This window comes from Podarcis muralis, chromosome 15 (assembly GCF_964188315.1).
Source record: "Podarcis muralis chromosome 15, rPodMur119.hap1.1, whole genome shotgun sequence".
NCBI classification, from domain to species: domain Eukaryota; kingdom Metazoa; phylum Chordata; class Lepidosauria; order Squamata; family Lacertidae; genus Podarcis; species Podarcis muralis.
This window is the reverse complement of record NC_135669.1, coordinates 2875893-2900375: the sequence shown is the minus strand read 5'-3', so window position 1 is coordinate 2900375 and position 24483 is coordinate 2875893. Positions and strand designations below refer to the sequence as shown.

The following is a 24483-nucleotide window of genomic DNA, read 5'->3' as shown; positions in this document are numbered from 1 at the left end:
GCAAGTGGGTCCTCCTCCTCCATAGAGGCTGGGCAGGCATGGTTTGCTCATATTGGTGCTGTCGCCGCCACCGCCTTGGAGATGGAGATGTAGTCAGCTGAGCTGGAACACTGACAAGATTTATTCCCAGATGCCTTCTCTGAAGGTGAAGGCTCTTCAGGGATAGGGGAAGTGTCAGGGACTGGACAGACAAAGAGGAGTGGTGGAGATAGCCTTCCCAGGAGCCTTCCAGAGAGGAGGAAGGGGCAGATAGTATAGATCTATAGGACTGGTTTGCCCCTGGGCATACCGAAGAAGGGGGAGGAGGAGGAGGAGGAGGAGGAGGAGGAAGTTGGGAAATAATGGGAGAGGAGGAGCAGGAACCAGATAGTATGGAACAGGCCAAGCCTGAGCAGCAGTTGAATGACACGCTGTCATTGGAGTCTCACAGAACCCGTACCCTCCTCCAAAACCAGGCGTTCATTGTAGTTGTAAGCTGCCTTATAATGGATCAGACCATTGCTCTGTCTAGCTCAGTATTGCCTACAGTCTACACTGATGGGCTGTAGTTCTCCAGGGTCTACATAAAGTCTACTTTGACTACACTGTACATTTGACACATCTTGAATTTTCTCTCACATTAACAGCGTTCATATGTGACACACAGAAACATGAGAGATCAAATACACATTTTAGCATCACATATGAAATTCCCCACTGAATTTGCTAGAACTTTGTTGATGAACATATAGAAATATGGAAGTGGGCCTTGTAAGGTTTGCAGGCATTTTGCTCATACTGTACCTGCTGTCTGTGTGCCAGCTGATGTGCTTTCTAAAACTGCAGTGACCTTTTTGCCATTGCAAAGATATTAATTAGCTACTGCCTGAATACCTGTGCACACAATGGCGTCAGGGCTTTAAAAGCAAGCTTTTGTAGCCCTCTTAGTAACCTGTTGCCCAGATAACAGGTCCAGTGCGATCAGTCTGTCAGTTCCTCTGTGGCACAGTGACAGCACAGCCTGTGATTCAGGGGAACTCTACAATGTGTTGGGCTGCCATATACAAGGCTATGACACTTTAAATATAAATTAGCAAGCAAACTACAGCTCCCACCAGTACATTTGCCCTCCCCATCATTTCTGCTTAGATTAGACACACAAAAAATGTGTCAAGTGGATTTTTTTGAGGGGGAAACAAAGTTAAAGAATGCTAAGTAAACTTGAAGAAACTTCTGTTGCAACAACCAGACAAGACTTTGTAGTGAATTATTATATCCTCTGTTTTGTATAAAGCAGCTAAAAATAACATTTATTCTCCTGGTATGAAAGGCTTTTCATCAAAGGTTGTAGCGGTTATTTGCCACAGCTAAAATTTCCAGTTGAAAGTAGTCAGACTGCTGTTCCCTAGTTCTGCAACCCCTCATGGCTAGGAGTGGAGAGATATAACAGAGATATAACAGGTTAAGGATGGCAACCATGAAACCTCATTTACAGGGAAGAACTGACCAATGAGGTGGAAGCAATGGGAACCTTGGGAGGAAGCATAGGCACCAACTCCTAGGGGTTCGGCTCCCTTCACACACACCCCAGTAAAATACCATTGCCATTAAAATGGTGTGCATGCATATGGGGCAGGGCTAACACACACACACACACACACACACACACACACACACACACACACACCAGTATTTAATTCAAGTTGGCATCCCTGGGAGGAAGTGGCCTGCAAGCAGTAGGACTGTCCATTTTATTGTTTTTGCTTTCAGCATGTGTCAGGGGATGAGGACCTCTAGCCTAGAGATCAATTCGCTGGCTTTGGATGAGTTATTTTGGCTTCTGGCTGGTGTACAGCACTCCATCTTTGCCAGCTCCTGTACCTGCTTTGTTATGTTTGACTAAACAAGGACTATGCAGAATAATGAAACATAAAGGCTCAATGCTTTGTTTCTTGGTGAGGCACAACACTGAGCTGCAAAATTATTCCTCTCATTTCAGGGTGCTGACCTGAAGAAAGGGAATCCAAAAGGCCGTGTATTAACAGGTAAACAGAAACTGGACACCTCCTACCAATAGGTCTTGGCATTGAATGGAAAGCAGACTCTGGGTTCTATTTTTGTGTAGGCGTTATGGATTCCCATTCATGTATGTGATCTTGGTTGCTTTTAAGTCAAATAAGGCCACAGCCCTTCTCAGTACAGGAAAATGAATCCCTAGGGCTTTGGATATTGTGACACAGCCACCAGGTCTCTAATCCCTTAAGAAGCAGTCGGGTGGTTTAAAAAATGTATTTCTTTAGTGCTCTTGCTGACTAGAAAGAAGAGAGCTCCCTGAAAGCAGATTAATAAATCCAAGGAACATAAGGATCCTGATTCACGAATGAAAAGAATCCAATGGAAACCCACAGAAGGAAGCATTTCACTACCTTGTCTTTTGTTCAGAATCCTTAAAAAAAATTCCAGACAACACAAGACACAAAACCCACAGCACCTCTCTGGATTCCACTTCTTTCCCTAGACTAGTTAATGATCTTAGACCTGGCACCTGTCCTTTTTCCAATCTGCAGCATAAGACACTTTTAAAATAATATTTTATTAAAATAGTTGGTTGCACTTTGGCCAATCAGGCATAAGTATACATACACTTATGCTAATACAGTGGTACCTGGGTTTAAGAACAGTCCGATTTAAGAACAATTCGGTTTACAAACTCCACAAAACCGGAAATAGTGTCCCGGTTTGAGAACTTCACCTCGGTCTAAAAATGGAATCCAAACAGTGGAAGGGCACCGGCGGCAGGAGGCCTCATTAGGGAAAGCGCACCTCGGTTTAAGAATGGTTTTGGTTTAAGAACAGACTTCTGGAACGGATTAAGTTCATTAACCAAGTACCACTGTACGAATATCATAAAGCAAAAGTAAGCATCAAAGTAAGCACATACAGAATACATTATCATGGTAAACTGTTTCATTCTTTATAATAACAATGTAAGAATGCCATGGCACAGCCCCTATTGGAGGTGTTGTAATGCCACATTGCAATCCTGGATTTGCATGAAGACAGGCTGCCCAATAGCAGCAGCCATGGCATGGAAACGAGAAGTGTGGAACACTGAAAGGGGAACAGTGGTGGTTTAAAACAGGGGTCGGCAACCTAAGGCCCATGGGCCACAAGCAGCCCACGGGGGTTGTTTAACCAGCCCACAAGCCGCCCCCGAACCAAGCCACCTGCTTGACGAGTCCCCGTGCGCTGCGCTAAACTGGCGCAGCGCGGCACGGGAACTCGCTTCCGTGGTGCTGAAAATCACACATGCGCAGATGTCAAAAATCATGTCTACGCAGACACCAGAAATTTCGGGCGCACATGCTCAAGCACACACATGCAATCCGGGCCACAGAGGGATCTCCACTGGAGTGAACCAGCCCAGGCAAGGTAAACCTTGCTGACCCCTGGTTTAAAACAAAGGCAGAAGTTTGAATAGAGCAAGGACAGAAGGAACTGAGAGGCAAATGGTGGTTTAAAACAACAGAGCTTTGAGTAAAGTGATATGGATAATTACAGGTGGATACAAATGACTTTCTCCAAGATGGGAACCACTTTGCCCCAGAATTTAAACATTTCCCAGAAACATTTTATTATGGAAGACTACCACCATCACTCACCGCTCTGTGTGCACATACACACCCTGCAAGCCCTTCCACTGCGACTGTGAGGACCACATGGAGTCTGAGATTAATGTGGCTGCCCCTCTAGAAAGTGTCATGTGCCTACCATACACACAGCTCCTCACCCAGGGTATTTTGTATTCCTCCTCAAAGTGATTGTTCTCTTTGCCTTTAAATCCTTCCTCTAACCTCCTATTCCATATGGTCTGAGGCTTATCCCCTTAATCCTTATTTCCAGCTGCAGCTAATGTGCTTTAAGTACATACAACAGCATTTATATCTGCATACCTTCCTAGTCTTGTTTTTCTCTTTGCTGTTTTCCCCAGTGTGTGTGTGTGTGTGTGCATAGCTATATATATCTTAGACTATTTGGTCCTTTGGAATCTGTTTTGCCTGCGTAACTCTGTAAGATGTCATACGTACTGATGGTGCTCTATACAGTAAGTCATTAATTAATCATTTATCTTTACCTGTTGATCCCACCCCATTCAAGCACCAAAGAAACAGAAGTGGCAAATACAGTATTAACAACGTTACCTCCTTCCAGTGCAGCAGTGCCACCACTAATGCTTAGACACTTTCCTTAAAATAAAAAAGTTGTTTGTAGGACTATGCACTACCTCCCCCCAAAACACTGCAGCACACATCTTCTTCAAATGCTTTTTAAAAAAATAATAAAATAAAACTGTCAATTGAACTTCTCTACTTCTGATTGCAAGAGAAATTGACCAAAAAAAGACACCAATAAGCAAGCTGAAGGCTCCAGTGACTCAATATATGATTGTTTGCAGGAGAATCATTAGAAAGGGGGATGAGGTTGGGATGTGCTGTGCATCATGATGCAGATATGCCCTTAGGCTGCTATTCTCCTGCACACATTTACCTGGAAGTTAGTCACATTGAACTCAATGAAACTTACTTCAGAGTAGACATGTATAGGTCTGCAGAATTCTCCCTGCCCTACCCATTGCAGTCTCAGGGCACTCCCTGAGGAGATCTCAGCTGAACAGCAAAGCTAAGGGATCCTTGTACACTCAGGCTGGACAGCAGATATTGATCTCTTCTCTATCTAGTACAACAAAATGAAGAGGTGGTAAAAAGTAGTGTGGATAAACCTTTCCATCAGAGATGTATCTTGGGCTGGTAGTTGTACCCTCCCATTTCATCATCTCAGAGATGGTTTTTGTAAATTCAAATACTCTGTAGTGAGAAAACCATGGGTAACATATCTGCTCATATTATTTACTCTATGCCAGCAGTGACAGCCTGTACACTCTCAGCTCTAATCCCTGTTAATAGCAGCAGCAAATCATGCAGAACATTTGAAAAATGTGAACCGCCATTTATTTGAGCATTCGTATATGCAATGCTAACAATGGTTTGCACTTAATACAAGTGAAAACCTTACATTAGATAGAATGTTGATTACCTAGATTTTTCTTTCATAGACTTCTCTGCATCAACAATATAAGCACATGGCACAAATAGCTTGACCTTGCAGCATCTTCCACCAGCTGGAGGATTTTCAGGATTGGGCCCAAGCAGGAGTCTTGTTGCCCAAAGAAGAAAAAAATGGAGAAAGAGCATCAGCTGTGAATTAAATATGTTTTCAATAAATGTGTTCAACCATCTGAGATGCTGTTCAAGGAAGATTCCCACCCCCACCCCACAAAAAAAAATCATTATACACTCTGGAAGAATTTTAGCCTCTCTGGTCCCTTCACATCACATCTTCTTTTCCTGAATCCAATCTGAAATGCCCTTCAAGCTAAGATTGGGGTTTTAAACAGGTAGCATCTGCATACATAATAGCTCTGCTTGGTATTAGGCTCTTTTTCATGACACGGGGGGAGTGGGGAGTTGTCAACTCACTAGGGAGGCACTGAAGGTTGACAGCAAGTGATATCCTGGCTCCATTTAAATCTGAGCTCTCCAGGAATCAAGTGTAGCTTCCACCTGCTGATATAGTACAACCCATGCACTAGACCAGGCATAGGCAAACTCGGCCCTCCAGATGTTTTGAGACTACAATTCCCACCATCCCTGACCACTGGTCTTGTTAGCTAGTGATCATGGGAGTTGTAGGCCAAAAACATCTGGAGGGCTGAGTTTGCCTATGCCTGCACTAGACTCAAACGTATGGAAGCCAAACAGTCTTTCTGCCCTCCTGAGACCACCAAGAAGCCCTCTTCTGATTGTTCACCCAGGTGGGCACTTAAACTGGACCTCTGAAGCAGATTGTAGGGTATGAGCAGAGGTGATCCTTTAAATATCCCATCCCAAATATCCCATTTAAGGCTTTCAAGATTACCACCAATATTTTCAGTTGGGCTTGGAAACACACGAGTAACCAGTGCAACCGGTATAATATAGGTGTGTTATGTTCTGCCTGCCTGGCACCAACCACTAATCAGGTGGTTGCAACCCAGTTTCCAAAACTATATTTAAAGGCAGACCCACACAGAGTGCACTCTAGCAGTCCAACATGGGGGGGGGGGTAGAATGTGACAGAAAGCGCCTAAAGAAAAACCTGAGGGAGAAATAGCTGCTTAGGGGAGGGGCTGCAGAATGTTGAACAACATGATAGATTGTGTGCATGGAGTACTGAGAAGCAGACAGTGACTGGAATGAGTCTAAATGATCCCTTTAGGGAAAGCTTTAAGGCTTGGATGTCATCCTTTGGGAGACAGGTTAAGGGAGGTAAAGAGAGGTAGGGTTTGGAGAGAGGAACTGATCTGAGCTCGAGTCGCTGGGAAAAGTAGGTAAGGTTAAAGGGAAGTTTTTCTAAAGGGAAAAAGGCAAGAGCACGCTTGTGAGCACATGGCAAGGAGCCAGGCACCAGAGGAGAGGAGGGAAGCGGGAAGGGTGGGAAAGGTGCTCAGAGCGCACCTATACACACCAGGTGCTCTTCAGGGAGATGTGAGGTTTACACCACAAATCCCCATCTGCTCTCTGAATCAGAACTGCCCATTTAAAAACCATAACAGGGTTGTAATGATGGCTAAATAGGGCCTCTCTGAATAGGAATCAGAGCTTTAGCTGGATAAAATAAAATAATCTAGTCCTAAAGTCTGGTGCAACATTGCAACACAAACAAATTGATATGGAGCAATATAGAGTTAAAAATACAGACACATGCCTGGGAGGGAAAGGGAAGAAAGAAGGATGTACTCACACATCAATCTTGGTATAGGAATGTGGGAAGCCAGCAATTTCCACTCCAACCTGTGTGCTTCACAATCAGTGCTGTCCCTGTTTAGCTGCAGTTCGGTTTCTTCAATCTACATTATTTGGCTCATTGTCCACTATTTAACATGAGTTATATAACTTAAATAATTATTTAACACACAACTTAGATTCATTTCAATGTAAAGGAAAGTCAAAACAATGTTTAAAAAGTAATTAAGTACATATCTTTTACAGACTTCAAACAACAGCAATGTGAGTGAATGTTGATCTTGTTCACTTGACTAACGTCCATTTCTAACCACAGAGTAACACATGAAAAGCAGCAATTTCCATTTCCTTTTACATTTTCAACAGAATTCTCCAGTATCCCTAGCTGAATAACAGGTGAACTTGACCAAGAAATCAAGGGAATTTGCAGATGGGAGGAGACTGGGTATATAGCTCCTGGAATAAGTAAATAAATAGGATGATTTAAAAGGGCAAGAAAAAAGCTTTGGCTGATTCCTATTACAAATAGGCCATATCTTGGATTGTCAAGGGGTGGGTTTCTGTTGTTAAGAGAATGAATACAATGCATCCTTCGAACATCATTGTTTTATACCTCATAGACTACCGAAGACCCACACCACCACCCAACAGTGGTTACCACCGCTACCAGTTCCTCCTCTATGAACAGCCAGGTGACGAAACTATATACCTGAACCCAGAGAAAAGTGCATCTTTAGGTAAGGGATTATGTCACTTTATTCCATAAGCAGAAAAGGCCCACATTTGTTCTTTTAGTACATTGCAAAAATAATGCATCAGTGTATTAATTTTCTCCAGTTTGTATCTCTGTCTCTGTTTTCAGCATGATAAAATGTAATTGCGAATATGTGGAGGTACTTTAGAATGTTTGTAGAGCTAATCAAAAATACCCTAGCAGCGGGCATGGTTGTGTACTATGTAAAGGATGCATTTCATGACCGCATGGGAACCAGCTTTTCCTGTTGTTATCACCAGTCTTAATTCTTTGAATTGACGAGGTAGGAATGACCATGAGATACTCTATCTATCATCTATCTATTTTTAATTTCTTTTATAAATAGCTTCCCATGAAACATCCCAAAGTGATTAGAAATAAAAACATCAATGATTCTCTCTCTGTGTGTGTAATTTCAAATCCGATACAGATATAGACTGCATTAAGAATCTGCACTTAAAAGGTTTGTTGAAAAAGGAAAGTTTTCAACAGGCATTGAAATGATAATTAAGACAGCACTTGTCTGCTATGTAATGGGATGAAGTTCTGAAGAGTAGGTGCTCTCACAGAAAAGTCCTGATTCCTATGTCATATGGAATGGCGTTACCCTATGGGTAAAAAGTAAAGGACCCCTGGACAGTTAAGTCCAGTCAAAGGCGACTATGGGGTTGCGGCACTCATCTCGCTTTCAGGCCGAGGGAGCCGGTGTTTGTCCACAAACATGTGGCCAGCATGACTAAACCACTTCTGGCGCACTGTGACAGAAGCCAGAGCACATGGAAACGTTGTTTACCTTCCTGCCTATTTATCTACTTGCACTTTGACGTGCTTTTGAACTGCTAGGCAGGCAGGAGCTGGGACCAAGCAACGGGAGCTCACCCGGTTGTGGGGATTCGAACCGCTGACCTTCTGATGGGCAAGCCCAAGAGGCTCAGTGTTTAGAGCACAGCACCACCTGCATCCCTTCCTACCCTATAAAAGGACTGTCACATAGAAGAAGGCAAATCCCTCAATACCAGTTTCTGGGATTTGAGAGTGGAAGATGACTTGCACTCAGGTCCTTACTGAGGGCTTCCCATAGGCATATCATTAGTTACTCCCTTGGGGCGGGGGGAGAGACCAGATCAAATGGTCTTAAGTTAGAGGAGGATAGATTTTGGTTGAATGTTAAGAGTAAGAGTACCTTGTAAATCGAATTGCTTAGAGGAGTGACCATGGGTTAATCTGTGTTGCCCGGTTTAGCTGCATCAAAGATAGCACGGACATGGGGCAAGAATCTTCTATGTCAGCTTGAGCTCCGTGGAAAAAGGCTGTATCTGTATCTACCTACCTACCTACCTACCTATTAATGTGTAATCATAAATGTCACAGACTGATCTCATCACTACAAGAACTGTTGCAACATTTTGACTATAGATCTATCCCAGTTAGAACTGGAAATGGCCGAGGAGGGAAAAACTGGCTACTTTTCAAAAAGAATCATCGTGATAATAATTATCTTGCTTTCAAGCCAGTTGATAGAACAGCGCAGCAGAGGGCAAGGCTGCCCTTTTTCTCCTCCTCCAAAGCTCTTCTTAGAGTGAGAAATACTTGGAAATAAATTGCAGAGAATGATGTACTTTTGAAATGAACATGACTATGATCTCCAGTGGGGGGACGTATGAACCTGGGAAAAGCAACAGGAAGCAACTCTAGTGTTGAAAGAGCAGGTCTTTCCTCAAGGATGGAGCTGTAATGCCAGGGGCAGGGGACCTCCTTTGCCGCATTTCCTCTTGGCCAGCCCTCTGGGGTTGCACAGTCTTTAAACAATGCTTATCAATAGCACCTCTGCTGACCTTCATCACAGAAGGCCAAGACAAAAGTGCAAGTGGCTGGAGTGGATGTGGTCACTATTACAAATGGATGCATGCTAGGGGTGGGGAGAGATTTAGTTCAGTTCACATTGAAAGGTGAACCTAACTAATTCACACTTTCTAAAACAATATGCAAGTCAAATCACAGCTGTCTTCAAAATTTGCATTTCTCTGAATTTTGCACTGCAGTTCTCTACCCAAGCAATGTGTACAAAAATGCATGTACTAGGGTAAAACATGCATTAAATTGCATTTATTTATTCATTTTATTTCTTACATTTATGTACCGCCTTTCTCCCCAAAGAGCTCAAGGTGGTACACATGGTTCTTCCCTCCCCATTTACCCTCACAGCCACCTGGTGAGGTGGGTTGTTAGTGACATAGCATTCAAAAATTAGGGGAAATTGCATACAAAATTATGTACATTAGGAGAAATTAACACTAAAACACTCATAAATTGTTGTGAGAGCTTTTGTTTTCTAATGCAAACTGGTTGAAAATGTAGAGAGCTGAACAAGAGTGGGAAAATGAGAAACAAAATTTGACAGCTGTGCCCATCCCTACACACAGCAAACACAACTGTAACCTGCACAATCCTCAACTTTTTGCTGATCAGTGAGGGGGGAGACGAGAGCGATAATCAAAAGTGGGTGTTTAAACTCCCCTCTTGGATTCCTCTTTCCACTCAGCTGACACAAGTGAGCCCAGGGCAAAGAAGGAGCTGCTCCTTTGAGAACCACTGCTTCAAGGCATGCAGTACACCTTGAGGCAGTGGCTCCTCTCATCTTTTAGTCTTCCCAACAGGAAAAGTGAGGGAAGCCCCTGGGAACTGCTGCTTTAAGGTGGGAAGGTGATGGAAGGCTTCGTGAACTTGCTGCTTCAAGTGATATCTGAAGAGGGATGGAGGCAGAGCGTTGTTAACAAGGCTTGGATTGCTCTGTCCCCTCTTCCCTTCAGGTAGTGCTTGAAGTGGTGGTAGCTGAAAAAGGTGCTTTTGCAGGCCTATTTGGCTTGCTGCCAAGAAGGCTGGTGGGCCAGTGCAAGAGGCTTAGCAGGGCAGAGCCAAGCCATCAGTTTCCCCAACCCTCCTATAATGGAAGCAGAAGCACCCATTGTGAAACACTTTACCTGAGAAGCACAGAATGTCTGCGGCGTTGTTGTTTTGGTTCGGGGTTTTTTGGTGTGTTTTTTTGCACTAATTATCCAGCCATTGACAGGGTAAGTAATAGTAGCCAAGTTTAAGGTATTACTATTCATATATAAAGCCCTAGACTGCTTGGGGCCAGTTTACTTGAAGGGACGCTTTGCCCCATATATGCCTTCTTGTCCACTTTGAGGAGGGGTCTTAGAGGCTGTGAAACGGAGAACAAGACCTTGCTGGTACATCTAAGAGCTGCAGGAGTTTCATCAGTGACACCTCAGAGCTATTATGCATATCAAGCAATGAGATAAAATCTTGAATAATTAGATTTGGCAATTGAGGTTGCACAAACAGTCTTGAAACAATGCTTATAAAATAACAGCTCTGCTGAGCGAGGCATGTCTTTGTCACACAGGGACAGCTAGGCTCCTAGAGCAAAACACTGCATTCAGAATTTTTGCACAAGCAGAATTTCAGGAGGGAGATGAAAGGAATGTGGATGCCTCACCCATGGCGACATTGCAGCACACGAGAATCCTCAGCCATACATGAAATCCGTTTGTGGAGCCAGAGAAACAGCAGGTGCAAACTGTAAGAGGCATTAGTCACCTCTACAAGAGTCAAAGTCTGTGCAAGCTGTAAGAGCAACTTTCCAAACAAGGTTGCACTTCCCTCTCCACCTGTAAACCAAATGCTATTAGGTTACATCCTATTGTTTGCCTTAGCTAGACTGAAGAGTCCAGCAAGACAGTTCAGAGTGTTGGATATGATTGGTATTGCACTTCAAGACCCCCAGGCCACCCCCCAGGAGAATAAAGAAACAAGGACACCGAATTTAGGTTAATGTTCATGGGCAAAATTTAGGCCACAACTTTATTGGTTACAGAATGTGAGCGGTATTGGCTTAGGCATTGGCATCAACAGACTATATCTGCCCATGTTGCAGGAAGTCTGGAAGTGTAAACCACCAGCAGGGGGAGCCCCGCTGATGCGGATCGACTCGAGGCCCCCCCCCCCCCCCGGTTCTTGCTGGGGTCGTGGCATGGCCCTAGCCCCTCCCCAGGCTTCGGACAAGATCCACACCCCCGGATTCCTTTAACGGAGTACCCTTACACATGGAGGGGCAGGTGATGGCCGCACCTCCCCTCCCCCACACATTACTATTCCAATGCCTAACCGCCAAGCCTTGCAAAGTTGTGACGATTGCTACCAGGTAGGCAAAAACCAAGTGGCCAGTGCCAATTTGCCAAGTGGAAAAAGTCCTACCAGGCCCCTCAACGGCAACCAACTGAAGTTTTAGGCCAGCGCCGCCGTCTAAAAAAGGGTGGTGCGAGGCTGAAAGAGGAGCTTCCAGAGTCACACCGTGGTTTAAATTGGCCCTGGCCACGTTCCCACAGCACCCTGGTTGGTCGCCTGGCAAATGGCGTGGCTGAGACACCCTCAGCGGGACGCTACCCCACACCATGCTGAGGCAGGGGTGGGACCTGGTGGCCCAAGCGCAACCTGGTCCCACTTGGAAGCGGAACTGATTTGTCAGATCACTTTTTTCGACCTGAAGTAGAATACTACCAGGACACTTCTGCCTCTGACTTTCGAATAATGGAGAAGAAATCTAAGGTGTCCTCTTCCTTACTTTATTCTGTGTTCCTTTTATGTACTCCTAAGGTGGTTTGGGCCTCTCAGCAAGTTTCCAACCCTGTTGGCCAATAGTGTTGCTATGATTGGTTAGAGCATCGTGCGGATAATGCCAAGGTTGCAGGTTCAATCCCTGTATGGGACAGCTGCATATTCCTGCATTGCAGGGGGTTCAACTAGATGATCCTCAGGGTCCCTTTCAACTCTATGATTCTATGAATTAGACCCTGGTTCATGGGCCCTTCTACACACAGCTGAGCATTTCTTTCTTTCTATGATTCTTCTCCAAGCTTTTGCACAGTGGCAGCAGTGCAGTACCTCATCCATACATTATAGATTGGGGGGGTAGGAAGGGTATAGGTGTAATAGCAGGCATCAATAATCTTACTACACGTGTGTTGCTAGTTCAGCGCTCATGCTTGGGGCTGTGCAAGAGGGAATGCCAACAGCTTTGTACTCTTTTGGACACCAGGGAAGTATCACATTTTCCCAGCTAAAAAATGTTATGCTATTTCTGCTCAGAAAATGCCCACAGTGTAAGTACAACATCAGTGGTATAGATAAGACTGTGTGCAACAAATGCCTAATAAGTTTGCATTTATTGGACAATAATAATATAATAATTTACCGTATTAAAGTAAATAATTTACTTATAGAGCATACCGTATGCTCTATAAGACGCACCAGACCACAAGACGCACCTAGTTTTTGGAGGAGGAAAAGAAGAAGAAAAATATTCTGAATCTCAGAAGCCAGAATAGCAAGAGGGATCGCTGTGCAGTGAAAGCAGCAATCCCTCTTGCTGTTCTGGCTTCTGGGATAGCTGCGCAGCCTGCATTCGCTCCATAAGACGCACACACATTTCCCCTTACTTTTTAGGAGGGAAAAAATGAGTCTTATAGAGCAAAAAATATGGTATTTATTATACCCCACCCATCTGACCAGGTTGCCCCAGCCACTCTGGGCGGCTTTGAACAAAAATACAGGAAAAACAGCAATAAAACAACACCAGCAAACAATAAAGCTTCCTGAAACAGAGCTGCCTTCTGATGTTGCCAAAAAATTATACAGTTGTTTGTCTTATTGACATCTGCCAGGAGCGCTTTCCACAGGGCGGGTGCAACTACCAAAAAGCCCTTCTGTCTGATTCCCTGTAGTTTCACTTCTCACAGTGAGGGAACCACCATAGAATCATAGAATCATAGAGTTGGAATAGACCACAAGGGCCATCGAGTCCAACCCCCTGCCAAGCAGGAAACACCATCAGAGCACTCCTGACATATGGTTGTCAAGCCTCTGCTTAAAGACCTCCAAAGAAGGAGACTCCACCACACTCCTTGGCAGCAAATTCCACTGTCGAACAGCTCTTACTGTCAGGAAGTTCTTCCTAATGTTTAGGTGGAATCTTCTTTCTTGTAGTTTGGATCCATTGCTCCGTGTCCGCTTCTCTGGAGCAGCAGAAAACAACCTTTCTCCCTCCTCTCTATGACATCCTTTTATATAGTTGAACATGGCTATCATATCACCCCTTAACCTCCTCTTCTCCAGGCTAAACATGCCCAGCTCCCTTAGCCGTTCCTCATAAGGCATCGTTTCCAGGCCTTTGACCATTTTGGTTGCCCTCCTCTGGACATGCCAGTGAGGAATCTGTTTGACCTTATGCTCTTGGCTGAGTTTGACATCCAACAAATATCCGGGTAATTGAAGTCCCCCATTACTACTATCTCCCTTCCTTTTGCATGCTTGGCCATCTGTTCCAGGAAGGCATCATCTATGTCCTCCGTTTGGCTTGGGGATCTATAGTAAACTCCCACAATGAGGTCTCTGTTATTCTTCTCTCCCTTAATTTGCACCAAATGCTCTCACTTTGGCTTTGAGGTTCTAAATCTTGGATCTCTTCACAGGTATACACATCCCTGACATATAACGCCACTCCTCCTCCTTTCTTGTCTGGTCTGTTTCTCTGAAATAGATTGTATCCCTCCATCATTACATTCCAATTGTGGGACTTATCCCACCAGGTTTCAGTGATGCCTATTATGTCATATTTAGTTTGCTGTACCAAGAGCTCAAGTTCATCTTGATTATTTCCCATGCTTTGCGCATCAGTGTACAGACATTGAAGTCCATTAATCATTCCCCCGTGTCTCTTATTTAAGGATTTCTTCCTCCCACCACTAGGTCTGCGTGCTGTTTGCTCCATTTGGTCTATGACATTTGGATGATCATCTTCATCAATTGATAGACTCCTACCTTCAGGAGCACTGTCTCCCTCCCCCACATTAGTCAGTTTAAAGCCCTCCTGATGAGGTTTCTGAGATTTTTGGCAAAAACATTCCTCCCAACCGTTGTGAGGTGCACCCCATCGCTTGCCAGAAGTCCATCTTCAAGAAACTGCAGTCCGTGATCTAAGAATCCAAACCGTTCCTGTTTACACCATTTGCGAAGCCAGCTGTTCACTTCCACTATTTTTCCCTCTCTCCCTGGGCCACGTCATTCAACTGGGAGGACAGATGAGATGACAATTTGTGCATTTAATTGCTTCAATTTCCTGCCCAGAGCCTCGTAGTCTCTTTTGATCTTCTGGAGGCTATTGCTTGGTTCCCACATGAACCAAGAGGAAGGGGTATTTGTCAGTGGGTTTTATGGTTCCTTGCAGTCGTTCAGTTACATCTTGGATCTTAGCCCCGGGGAGACAGCACACCTCCCGAGACATCTTGTCAGGCCCACAGATCACTGCTTCTGTTCCCCTCAGTAGGGAATCCCCTATCACCACTACACGCCTCCTCTTAGGTTTGGTCAGGGTTCTTCCGTGAGCTGTCCATTCCCTGAGGACTGACTTTGCTGCTCGTCTTCATATACCTGATCGACTGTAATGAGGGAGAGATCCTCAAATGGAGTCTGTTCTTCGTCTTCCATGCTAGGGGAGAGGACTTCAAAGCGATTGTGTATTTCTAAACAATCAGAGCGAACCCTGGGCCTCCTACTTCTTTGAGTCACGTTTCTCCATATATCTGGCACCTGTGTTGGTGAACTAGCCTCCTTCTCAGGGGTGTCCCCTGTCTCCTCCTTGGTGGAGACGGTGTTCTCTGTTGCTTCCAAGAAGAGCTCCAGCTCTCTAATTCTTTGGAGCGTAGCTACACGTTCCTCCATTTGCTGGACTTTGTCTTGTAAGAGGGCAATCAACATACAATTTCTGCAGGTAAAGCTGCCTGCAACCTTTGGCAAGATGGCAAACATAGCGCAGGAACCGCAGGCGACTGCAGCTGTTCCCTCACCCTCCATCTTGAGAACGTGTCGTTGGGGGTGGCTACAGTGGTCCTCCGTCTTAAAAAGCGTGAAGACTGGACAAATAACCTCCCCCCAAAAAACCTAGGTCTCCCCCAACAAACGTTTGAGACTAGCTCCCCTAAATCTAAAAGATGGATCAAACTGCGCGTGCTGCCAGCCACAAAGAAACACACACACAAGAAAACTCTTTTGCTCCTTCTTCAGCTGCTGCCCTACAAGCTCTGATAAGCTCCTCCCACCGCTAATCACCTACCTCAACAGAAGCCCTGCCCCCTCTGACCTTTGCACAGGGAGAGCAGCTAATCAGCCACAGAGAAACACACACACAAGAAAACTCTTTGCTCCTTCTTCACCAGAAGGCCCTTAGACGTGGACCTCAGTGTCCAGGCTGAACGATGGGGGTGGAGATGCTTCTTCAGGTATACAGACGTGTGTGGAGAGGTAATTGATCAGAATCTTTGGTTTGTGGATGAGTGCATATGTGAAAGGCCCTGTGTTATTCTTCTAGAAAAAGAGGTTCCAGAACGCACCATGAACACTCCCCTGGTTCTCTTATGGCAGTGGTGCCCACCTGAGAAGTTCCAGAATTGAGTTTCATGCTCAGAGTAGCAGTCCATTTACATACGGCACTGGATGCTCCCCAAGCCATGCAGGGCTTTAGGTTACTTAACCCATGAGGCAATCCCCATCCATGAAGCATTCCTATTCTCAAGTCCTGGGTCTGCAGCTTGGTCAGAAGCTGAACCAGAGTGTCAAGGCAGTGTGGAGTTCTGCTGGAATGCCCAGCACTCCTTGCTTCTCATCAGGTTCAAACTCTGGGAGGGGCTGAACCCTGACAGCTGCTGATCCCAGTTGCCTGGCTTTTCTCATCCCATGTGCCCCACATGCTGCTGATAAAATTTGGGACATGGGCCTTGTGCCTCTTTCCCAAAGCCCTGTAAACTTCTGCCCAACTTAGGGAAGGAGGTGCTATGTTCTGACAGGGTGTGAGAGCCCTCCTGCCTCCTTCCCAAAACCCTGTATGTGCTTGCTGGCTTTGGGAAGGAGGCAGGAGGGCTCTAGGAGCCTGTCAGAGCATCGTGCCTCCTTCCCAAAAGCCAGGAAGCGTTCTTTCACAATGTTGCTGCCATTGCAGGAGCTGCTTACATGAGCCCCATCCACAGCCAGTTGAGAAATTGGCGTGCCCCAGGACAAAGAGCTGGAGGCACCTTCAAGGAAAGCATGGCTGTCCCTGAAAAATCAGGGCACTTGGAAGGTTTGCAATCCAAGTGGCCTTAGGTTACTTAGAAGCAGGAAGCAACTATTTTCATTTGCAGTGAGTAAAGGTTTTGATATGCTTAAGTATTATTATTATTATTATTATTATTATTATTATTATTATTATCTTCTTCCTTTTGTGATTTATATACTATGTGGTAGGATTACTATTTATTTTGAGAGTAGGCATTAGATGGAGTTTCTACTAAGAAGTGCAGGAACAGAAGCCCGCTGTACTGTGTTTGTGTATCAGTTCTCCCCCCATCTCATTCTTAGCTTTTTATATATATCCTTCACGCTAAAGAAAGTTTTGTTGGAATTCATGCTGCCTCTTGAGTGAAGCTTGAGTGTGACTCTCTTCTCCATTAGTACTGTCAAATCCCTGTTCTGAGGATTTTCTCCCACTCTGTATAGATTTCCAAATGTCATGAAATATGACTCTAAAAGAAGATGGTGTCTCTTCTCTGAGCTCAATCATTTTGTCCCTTCATTGTCTTCTTCTTTTTTCCTTTTTTTGAATCTTTAAATAGCTTTAAGGAGGATTTTTCATTAAAAACTAAGCTGGTTGATGTGCTGTGATGATACTTTCAGACACAAATGTTTCAAGTAGCTTAGTCCTAATAATAATAATAATTATAATGATCATCCAAACAATGGTAATATATTTGTTATGAATGCCATGTTGGATATTTTCTGGCATCACACCACCCTAGTCATAACATAGCAGATTTCACTTGGTTTGTCAGGAAAGGGTCCCTATGTTCTAGTATGATTTTCTTCTCTCTTAAACATCAGCGAACACCCTGTGGAAATCAGTATATGGCATGTCGAGCGCTGTGGAAGGAACAGGTATGCTTGATAAGTTCTGAGATTCTAGAAAAATCATGGGTGTCTCATTTATTTTTCACAAAATTAGCAATCAGTTTTTTTCTTCAGCGGACATAATACAACATTTGCATGACTTGAACGTAAGTTAGGTTTCAGGAGCAGTCAGCAGGAAGGGCCACTGGCTTACCAGGAGGGAGAACAGCAAGGTGGCAGAGAGGGTGGCGGCACACTCTAAGCACACCAGAGGGACTGATGCCAGACTGGCTCCACCAAGATGTTCATACTGTGGCACCCTCCCCACCACCTTGTGTGCCGATGTATTACATTGCGACATGTGACGTGATGATGTCATGTCACATGGCACCATAATGGTGGTGCTGCTTGTACGCTTTGGCGCAGTGGTGGCAACTAACAGAGCTGCCTCCTCTGCGCAAAGGAGGCCACAGAAATGGCAGGCAGTGTGGCTGCTGTGGGTGGTGAGCAGAGGTGGCTGTGCATGATAGGCAGTGTGCGGAGGTGGCCATGGAGGCAGTAGGGGGTGGAGGCAGCTGGGCACCCAGGGCACCCACAGAAAAAAATTATGGGACCTGGGGTAACCCACACCCATCAAAGTGCCATATTATTGTATCAATATCTTTTTTTTAATGAAATATTGATTAAGCTTTTTTAGAATAATACAGTAAAAATGAAAAAGAAAATAGAAAAATACAAAATAAAAACAGTTAAAAACACACATATTTTCTGTTACTTATTTTCCTTTAACTTATTTCCCGGACCTCCTCATACCTCCCTTTTTTGTATTCCGCTTCAATTTATTGGTTCAGCAAATCCTTACCATTAAATTTTAACCCATTTATAACCCTTTTTTCATATCTCTTAGAGCAATACAGCTGGAAACCCCTTAATTGCTATCCAACATCATTCTATCATTCATTAATTTTACAATATTTCTGTAGATAGTCTTTAAATTTCTTCCACCGACTCTTCTCCCTGGTCTCGGATTCTGCCAGTCATTTCTGCCAATTCCATATAGTCCATCACCTTCATCTGCCATTCTTCCAAAGTGGGTAGATCTTGTGTCTTCCAATACTTTGCTATAAGTATTCTTGCTGCTGTTGTAGCGTACATTATTATTGTATCAATATCCCCAAGCCTTATCAACTGAAGTTCAGCCACTAAAACTTGAATAGACAATGCTCTGGATACTGCTGGAAACTGACCTGCTATAATATTGCAGTCCAGATCCCGATAAACTAACAGGAAGAATTCGAAACCGGCGGGACCAGAAATTCACGGAAGACTGGAGTAAATTTACGGACTATTTGAAAAGTATTTGTGAAGATCAGACGACGTTTGTAGGTTTGCAAGAGGTTTTGTGAGGAGTACTACTAGAAGTATTGCAAAAATGGATAAGGGGAAGGATAATTTGTTAAGAGACTTAAAGGCAATATAAAGTTAAGAAATGTATAAGAAGTAGATAAAACGGTGGATCATGAGAGGTGCTGATGGAAGTCTAAAAAGATTGTATAAGTGATAAGTTTTGTGGTACATTTTATAATTTATCTGTTAAAATCAATAAAAATTATCAAATATATATATATATATTGCAGTCCAGATCCCAATGGTTGCAAGCGATTTTATCCTCAAAATGACTTCCAAGTAAATCACAGTGGGCTATTGAGGGTTCCTCCAACACCTTTGGGCCAGAATGTAAGAGACCCTCTAAAGCTGTGCTGGACGAAGGACATAACAGAGGCAGAGACGTAAGTCTTCACTGCGATCACCACCACAAAGTAGGTTCAACAATGGGCATACACCTGTTATATCTGCCTTTGGACCTGCTTCATTGTCCTCAGTGCATTAGATCAGGAGAAGAACGCTCCTCTCCCAAGTGTCAGTGGTCCAATGAAATTCAGAGACTCCTGCGCCTGTCTTAAAATTAAGAAAACATGGAGAGATCTGATCTTGGATCTCCTGCATAACATGTGGTTTGAATTTCAGGACTGCATCAGGGTGGCATTCAGAATCCAACCTGTAGCTGCATGATAGACAGGGAGGCCTCCCACAGCTGGGTCCATTATTTATTGATTATTAAAAGTATGTCTTGCTCTATCCTTTAGTTCAAAGCACTGTTTTAACATTTATGTTAAAATTGTTAGCATCATAAAAACAAATGCAATTGAAACAGAATCATCAGTTTAAACATTACCTGCAAAAACAACTACAGAGGCCAAAATAAGCACATTTGAAAGCAGGTAAGCAGCAACAATGTAAACAGAAGGCCTGTTGAAACAGGAAGGATTTATGAGTCTTACTGAAAGCCTGCGGCTACAGAACTAATTAATATATAGGAGGCAATTCCATGATAAAAGGACCACCATTGCAAAGGCCTTGCTCTAGCAACCCACAGACCTAAATACCTCCAGGAATGGGATACAAGCCAGAATTTCACTCACTCATCTTAAGAGGGACGGGGGAAGTCTTATGAATAGTGCTATTCTTTGAGGTGTGCTAGCTGCAGCCAATGGAGGAATCTAATGGCTAAAGACAATACTAGGGTGTCTAGAATTGGACAGTAAGTAATCATAGCAATCATAGAATTGTAGAGCTGGAATGGTCGCTGAGGATCATCTAGTCCAACTCCCTGCAATGCAGGAATATGCAGCTGTCCCATATGGGGATCAAACCTGCAACCTTGGCATTATCATCACCATGCTCTAAAACAACTGAGCTATGATTTCAGGTGAAAGCCAGTGTGGTGAACAGGGTAGAGTGCTAGATTTAAACTGGAGAAATCTGAGTTCAAATCTTCATTTTACCACAAAGCTTACACATTGGTCTTGGGGTAGCTCTGAGCTTAACCTTACCTCTCATAGTTGCTCAAATGGTTAGTTCAAATGGCAAGTGTGGCTTGTATGCAGGCCTGAGCTTTTTTCTTTTTCATTTAAAAATCGTTTATTTGCCATTCTCATAATCTTAAAAACCATAAAATAACATACCATGTGCTCCTATCTCATTAAAAGGAAGGAGTACATTATATTTGCAACCATTTTAAAGGTTAAAATGTATACTTCTATTCCAAAATATGTTACCCACCCCAAACGCATGTGCCTCACTACCTGTGTGTTCAATAAAATTGCCCCATGCTGCATAGAAGTTATCATTTTTCTTTTGGTCTCTTGCTACCTGCAGTTTCCATGTTAGCTTTTCCAACAAAGCTGTCTGCCAGACTGCTTCATACCACTTATCCATGGTTAACAGTTGCAAGGTTTTCCATGTTCTGGCTATGGTCGTTATAAAGTTATAAGAACTTTATTTCTAATTCTTGGTGAGTCCTGACTGTACAAATTAAGCAATTCCAGTCCTGGGGACTGTCTGTCTTGTAATGAAAGATATATCTGCAAAGACATTTCCCTAGAATTTTTTCTATTTTTGAACACTCCCACCACATATGTCTGCATGTCCCGATAGTGGGACACCCTCTCCAACACATAGGAGAGCTGTTGGGTTTTATATAAGCTAGAGGTCTAGGTATTAAATGTGCTATTTTGTGCTATTTTGAGGGCTCTTTCTCTTGTCATTGCCGAAATAGATTTATACAGGCTTTGATCCACAGTCCATTCCATGCATCTTCCTCAATTTCTAAATCCCAATTTGATTCCCACCATTCTCTCAGGGGACGCGGGTGGCGCTGTGGATAAAAGCCTCAGCGCCAAGGGCTTGCCGATCGAAAGGTCGGCGGTTCGAATCCCCGCGGCGGGGTGTGCTCCCGTTGCTCAGTCCCAGCGCCTGCCAACCTAGCAGTTCGAAAGCACCCCCAGGTGCAAGTAGATAAATAGGGACCGCTTACTAGCGGGAAGGTAAACGACGTTTCCGTGTGCGGCTCTGGCTCGCCAGATGCAGCTTTGTCACGCTGGCCACGTGACCCGGAAGTGTCTGCGGACAGCGCTGGCCCCCGGCCTCTTGAGTGAGATGGGCGCACAACCCTAGAGTCTGTCAAGACTGGCCCGTACGGGCAGGGGTACCTTTACCTTTTATTCTCTCATACTATTCTGGGGAGAGAAATATGCCTCTGTAGTTGATTTATATAGGAATGATATTAATCCTTTCATTGCTATGTTCTCTAATAATCCAATGAATTTTGGGCCAAATCCAAACTTTTTTATCACTTCAATTAAATACCTGGGTTCTACACAATCAAATTCCTTAAATATATCCAATGATAGACAGGCTAATGTTGAAGTTATCTGCTTGCTATGATATATTAAGTTCAGTAATTTTCTAATTGGGTCTGTAATTTTGCATCCTGGAACAAACCCTGCTTGGTCTAGGTGGATCTACCGTAGATTCCGGCGTATTAGGTGACTGGGCATATTAGATGACCCCCCCAAATTGGCAGCTGCAATTTGGGGGTTCGTCTTATAAGCCCAGTTGCCTAATACGCTGGGCAGCTCCGTGCCGGCAGAAAGCTGCCCAGAGCGGAGCAGCAGTGGGCGGGCTCCGCGCGAGGCGGCTCTCTCCCAGTGTGGAGCTGAGCCCGCCACTGCTGTGGCAGCTTCGGAGCTGCCACAGCAGCGGGGGGGGGGGGTCGGATACTCGGTGTATAAGATGACCCCCGACTTTTTAACCTCTTTTCCAGTGTTAAAAAGTCGTCTTATATGCCAGAATTTATGGTATTTCCCAATAAATACTAAAAAGTATCATAAATATATGAGTCAAATATGCTATTTTCTCCCCAAACAAGGGGAGTCCACTTTTGTTTATGGGCAGTGTTCTCTCTAGAGCACGTCTTCAACCTTTTCAGTCCTGAGACCTGCCTTCAACTTAAACATATATTTGGGGACCCATTTCTTTTCTTTCCTTCTTTTTACCACTAAGGCAATAGTGTAATTGTAGCCATTGTAGACCAGACTATGACCCAGTAGGGAATTCCTGCAGACCAGTGCTCCAGAGTAGAGCTTCCCAAACTGTGGTCCACAGACATCATTCAGGTAGCCTGCAATCGTTCTCTGGATTTGTGGTTAAAAATGAGAGATCTATCAAATTAAATATGTATATTGAATTTTTAATTGTGTTTATATTGCTTTTTTATTTCTTTTATTTCATTTTATTGTATTACATGAAACAATAAAATACAATAAGAATGATTTTTTAAAACAAAAGCAACAAAAATGCATTTAAATTTATGCAGCTTTTGACAGAACACATTACAAGTGCTGTAGCACAGGCAAAAAACAAACAATTAAAATGTTTTTATTTATTTTATTAAAAAATTATACACTGCTTAATTTTTATAAAACCCCAAAGTGGTTTACAAAAAGATAAAAGAAAAAAATCAAGAAAAAATGCAACCATACTTTAAAACATACAAAAGTAAAAATACTAAAAGGTGTTAAAATTACTTCAACTTTCCTTTCAAATTAAATGTTCTACCAACACCCTCAGCAAATTTCAAGTGGTCCATTAGGGGCAGTTTGGCAACTGCTGCTCTAGAGCATCTTGTGGTGTCAGTGTTACTCCATCAAAGATTTAGATCAGGATGGCCAAACTTGGCCCTCCGGCTGTTTTGGGACTACAACTCCCATCATCCCTAGCTAACAGGACCAGTGGTCAGGGATGATGGGAACTGTAGTCCCAAAACAGCTGGAGGGCCAAGTTTGGCCATGCCTGATTTAGATGAACCCAGCTGTGGATTTCAGACTGACAACCCCTTTCTAGTTTTTGAAATTATCAGGAATAATTTCTTTTCGCTTATGTGGGGATGAAACGGGAAACAAATGCACATCAGGATGGGAAACTTGACTTTGGTGTCTTAGTTCACACCCCTTCCTTTTATCTTAGTGAGAGGACAGAAATGTTTCCACCAGGCGTTTAAGTGTTGAAGCAGAAGGTGCTGCTGAACCTCTGTTGGCAGAGCATCCCACAATAATGGGCCGTTGACACCAAAGGCACAGTTTCTTGTTGTTGTCCAATAAGCCTCACCAACTCAGGGAATGTCCAGCAATGCCCCCGCTGACGATATCGGTGATTGAGCTGGGATAAAGATCCAGGCAGCCCCTGAGATACTCTGGATCTAAGCTGATGAGGGATTTGTAAATTAATGCAAGGACTTTGGACCTGGCTTGGTAGTAGATGGTCCATAATATGACTGCACTTTGCAATAGTTAAGTGTGTGTATGTGTGTGTATAGAATCATCAAGATTAATATCATCAATATTGATATTGATATTATTAATATAAAGTTGCTAACCTGCAACTTTAATAATATATGGAATTTAAGCTAGCTGCTATATTGCCTTTGACTTTAAATAGGCTTACATGTGGCTTTAAATAGGCTTACATGTGGCTGTTATCCAATCTCCTCCTCACTACAGCCCCAAATCCAATCCCAACCATGTACAGTATTTGTCTTTTCTGGTCAGCCAGGTTGGCTCTTTAATGCACATTGCTTCCCTCAAAGAATCCTGGGAAATGTAGCTCTGTGAGGGGTAGCTGTAACTCTGTAAATCACCATTAAGCTTCTTCTTTAAAAGTGTTTTGCATAATATCTGAACTGATCCAGAGAGACCAAGAGCGAGCGGCTGCTGCAGTGACGGGACCAGCGGCAGCAAGGCTGCCAAAGAGGAAGCCCAGGCCCTCCTCTTCTTCGCCCTGGCCATCCCAGTTGCCAACCTGGCTGGTGCTCTGCAGGCTGGGCTCCAACGTGATCTCTGCAGCTTCCCCACTCAGAGGCGGTGAATTAGCCGCCATCTCAACAACCGAGGAGGCAGCTTCACTCTCAGCCTCTGTTGCCTCCTCAGCATCAGAGGAGGAAGGTGGCAGTGGCTGCACCAACAGAGGAGGGTCCACCATGTCACTCAGCTTGGCTCTCTCACACCTTTGCTTGGCTGCTCTCAGAGGCTC

The 24483-nt window shown here is 44.0% G+C and overlaps 1 protein-coding gene across 2 annotated transcripts in view; it reads left to right on the top strand.

The window, feature by feature from the left end:
• Window positions 1–24483, top strand: part of PEBP4 (phosphatidylethanolamine binding protein 4) — a 266550-nt gene that overhangs the window by 225970 nt on the left and 16097 nt on the right. For both annotated transcript variants that reach the window (XM_077919540.1, XM_028708311.2), the window contains exons 5-6: window positions 1979–2024; window positions 7442–7558. In XM_077919540.1, the coding sequence (XP_077775666.1) occupies window positions 1979–2024; window positions 7442–7558 (163 nt within the window). The remainder of the gene's footprint in view (window positions 1–1978; window positions 2025–7441; window positions 7559–24483) is intronic.